Source organism: Rattus norvegicus, chromosome 3 (genome assembly GCF_036323735.1).
Source record: "Rattus norvegicus strain BN/NHsdMcwi chromosome 3, GRCr8, whole genome shotgun sequence".
NCBI classification, from domain to species: Eukaryota; Metazoa; Chordata; class Mammalia; order Rodentia; family Muridae; genus Rattus; species Rattus norvegicus.
This window is the reverse complement of record NC_086021.1, coordinates 154093310-154096992: the sequence shown is the minus strand read 5'-3', so window position 1 is coordinate 154096992 and position 3683 is coordinate 154093310. Positions and strand designations below refer to the sequence as shown.

The 3683-nt window shown below is 57.0% G+C and overlaps 1 protein-coding gene across 1 annotated transcript; it reads right to left on the bottom strand.

Moving 5' to 3' along the window:
• Positions 1-749: 749 nt before the first annotated feature.
• Insm1 (INSM transcriptional repressor 1) lies at positions 750-3683 on the bottom strand. Its single transcript, NM_001399746.1, has one exon. The coding sequence runs from the start codon at positions 3513-3515 to the stop codon at positions 1947-1949; it is 1569 nt and encodes a 522-aa protein (NP_001386675.1). The 5' UTR covers positions 3516-3683; the 3' UTR covers positions 750-1946.

Sequence of the window (3683 nt, the reverse complement as noted above, 5' to 3'; positions counted from 1 at the left end):
ATTTCTCTTTGGAACTCTAATGAGTAGGGAAAAGGTAAGAGCGACACAAAACCCAGGGCACACTCGTTTGTGCTGTGTGGCTCTGCTCCTTAATCGCACTTTCCAGAATACCGTGGGTGATCAGCAGAACCCTTCTTCAAAGAGCTGAGTGACAAATAACGGAAAACATTGTAATTGCCTGTTATTAAATTTAATACCCCAAACAGATGGTGTTCACTCCCTCTCCCCTGCTCCTGTGCCCTGTGGATGACTTACCTGACTGGAAACTTATTTAGAGCCCTCTCTCTAAATCCAGTTGCTGAACTTGTGTTACACCCATATCTATATTTTCTGCTTTCTCCTACTTGGTCCTTTAGAGTAATTAAAAATCCCCCTCACTTTATTTGAGGAATGGCTATCACCAAATTACAGACAAGGGAAGAATATGATAAATTGAGGTGGGGCTCCTGTATCTGCTGTGCAGAGGGCAGCTTCTCTTGACTGCTTAGACGCATCTGAAAAGCTGCTGTGTGTGAGCTGCTGTGCGTGGCTGGCTCTAACTCACCATCCAGTACATTTCCATCAGAAGGGGCAGAATCTAGGACAGGCAAGTTCAGCTGTGAAAAATCCGTGACTATTGTGAGAGGGGTGGACTTTTTCTGACCATAGGAATAAGGGTGCTTTTAAGAAACCACTAAAACACACCATTTACAATCTATTTTAGATCCTCCTTGGAGGGAACTACTGGATGCTGAAACAAGACTACAATATTTTGACTTTGAAAATATTTTATTTGAATAGTAAATATTTATACAGTTGAAACAGTTCTATCGAAGCTTTCTATAAATAGCTAACAATTAAGAAAATAATGTATGTAGAAAAGAGATTGCATTTAAAAGTAAGAGCTGTCGGTTGTACAAGGGCCTTGGGGCCCCTCAAGCAGAATAAAATGGTACGTTGTCTGTAATTCCCTCGATAGATAGAAAAGTTAAAAACTTTCAGCAGGCCCCTCTAGCAAAAAGGTTCTTTCCTAAAATGCACAGTGAAATGTCAAAGGTGGCAGGGGGAAAGCTCACAAAAAAAAAAAAAAAGAAAGAAAAGAAAAAAGAAAAGAAAAGAAAAGAAAGAAAGAAAGAAAAGGAAAAAGAGAAGAATCTGCAATCAAATAATATCATAATCTTCATAATTAATATAAATAAATAAAGAATAAATAACAATTAGGCATAAATCAACATATACACGTAAAGGGAACTCAATAGTTCTACCTCAACAAAGATGATCAAACCAAAAGTCTTCCGTGAAATACTAAGGCAGTTACTACAGCATCTCGTTAAAACTCCTCCCACCCCCAAAAAACAATCCCCAACAGACAACAGGTCAAGGCATTTGTGGCTATACTAAAGAAAACTCTTTTTTAAGCAATTTGATTTGTTCACATACAAAAAGGTAAAGCCAGACTCCAGCAGTTCACAAGCCATAATAAAGCTAATCGTGTGGGAAGTTCAATTTACAGCCTGTGAAATATAAAGGCATTTATTCCTCAAGATTCACCCAAAACAACCCGTACGCTACAGACATTGAGAGCAGAGATTGGTAGGCAGAGCAAACCGCATTTTCTAGACCATGAACACAGTGAATACTAGCAAGAAAAACAGCTTCACCCCTCAAAGAGAGGCGTCCAACCACGAGATAAACGTATACAGCATTTTTTTTCTCCCCTGTACAGAGACGGACTCCTGTTGCGCCATGGGATTGGGGGTAGGGGACACAACGCAAAGGGGGTGGGGTCCAAAGGAGTCACAGCGAGAAGACCAGGGTTACCGTCACGCCGCACCAAGAGAAGCGAAGACGACACTTTCATCCCGGATTGGGGGTAGGGGCCCCCCAGATCAGGCATGGGACGCGCGCTCTCTTTGTGGGTCTCCAAGTGAAGGCACAGTTCTAGGGGCCCGGACCGAGGGCGCACTCTAGCAGGCCGGACGCACGGGCACCTGAAGGAGGATCACCTGTCTATTCTCAGACGGGTGGCACTTGTTGATGTGCCGCGTCAGGCCGGGGGAGCTGTAGAAGGTGGCCGGGCAGTACTTGCAGGGGAACACCTGGGCAGCGTGCAGCAGGCGCAGGTGGCGCTCCTGGGCGCCCTTGCTGGGGAAGGTCTCCCCGCACACTGGGCACAGGTGGCACTCGGTGGCCGCACTCAGGCCCAGCACGCCGACCGCCTCGCCGTCCCCCGAGGCCTCCTGGGGCGCCTTTTCGTCGGGCCCCGCGTAGAAAGCCAGGATGTCCTCGGCAGGGGGCGGCGGCGGCGGCGGCGGGGGCGGCGGCGCGCCTTTGGCCTGCAGCGCCTGGTGATGTGCCAGCAGGTGCTTACGCAGATAGGCCTGACGACGGAACTTCTTGGCGCAGTGGTGGCACTCGTAGAGCCCGTCCTCGGAGCCTGACTCGGATACGCCGCCAGGGCTCGGCGTGTCCCGATCGCTGCTGCCGCCGCCGCCCGCAGCCTCGCGCGCCTCCGCCCTGGTGGCGGCTTCTGGCTCTGGAGCGCGGGCCGCCGCGGGCGCCGGCCGCGGTTTGTGCCAGCGGCGGTGCGAGGCCAGGTTGGCCGGGCAGCTGAAGACCTTGGCGCATTCGGGGCAGCGGTACTCCACGCGCACGATGCGCGAGCACTTGTGCTGCGCCAGCGCGAACGGATCGGCGTACTCCTCCTTGCACAGCTGGCAGATGAACTCGCCCAGGGGTCGGGTCGCGCCCCCCGCGCGGCCCCGCGGCGCCTCCACCGGACCCTCCTTGATCTTGAGCCCCAGCACCGGCGACGTGGTCACCTCGTCCTCGAAGTGCAGCTTGCGGATGGCCTTAGGCTTTTTGGCGCTCGGGGCCTTGGCTGCCTTGGCGGGAGGCTCTGCAGCGACAGCGGCAGGGGCCGCGGGTCGCTTGCCGGGGGGCCGCAGGGCCGCGGCGGGGGACAGTGGAGGACCGGGCCCAGGACCCCGAGCCGCCTCGGCGCCGGCGGAGAACGCAGTGCCCATCTTGAGCTCGGCCGGCGCGAAGAGCAGCGCGTCTCCGCCGCAGGTGCCGCCACCGCCGCCGCCAGCGCCGTTGGCGCCGCCGCCTCCCCCTGCGAGCAGTGCAGCGGGCGTAGGGAAGGACTCGGCAGACACCGGCGAGCCCAGGTTGAAGCTGCGCTCGAAGTACTTGTGCTTCTCGTGCTCGCGACTCACCGGCCGCGTGGGGCTGTAGAGAGGCGCGGGGTGCGCAGCCTCCGGGTTGCCGAAGTGCGCGGCCCGCGGCCCCGGAGGGGGTGGCGGTGGGCCCGGCGCGCAGGCAAGAGCGGCGGCGAGCGCAGCATGGGCGCGCTCGGCGAGCGCCGGCGGCGGAGGTGGCGGTAGCGGCCCGGGGCTGGGCACGGGGGGCTCGGCGCGGGCGCCCCCGCAGCCGGGTGACAGCAGCAGCGCGCGGTCACAGTCCTCGCCGCCGCGGACCCGGTAGGACACGGGCGTGGACTTCTTGCTGCGCTTCACCAGGAACCCGCGGGGCATGTTGGCGCGGTGCAAAGGGCGACGACGCACTGGCTGGGTCCCACCTCCGTGCTTGGCCCTGGCGGCCCTCAGTGCCCCCAGCCCATCGCCTGCACGCGGCGGCTTCGGGACTCGCGCGGTGCCCGCGGCTGCTGGCCCGGCTCTGCGCTCCGCACACGCGTCCCTGTC

Bases quoted from the DNA above. Each gene is read 5' to 3' on its own strand.
- Insm1 (NM_001399746.1), bottom strand. From the start codon at position 3,515: ATGCCCCGCGGGTTCCTGGTGAAGCGCAGCAAGAAGTCCACGCCCGTG.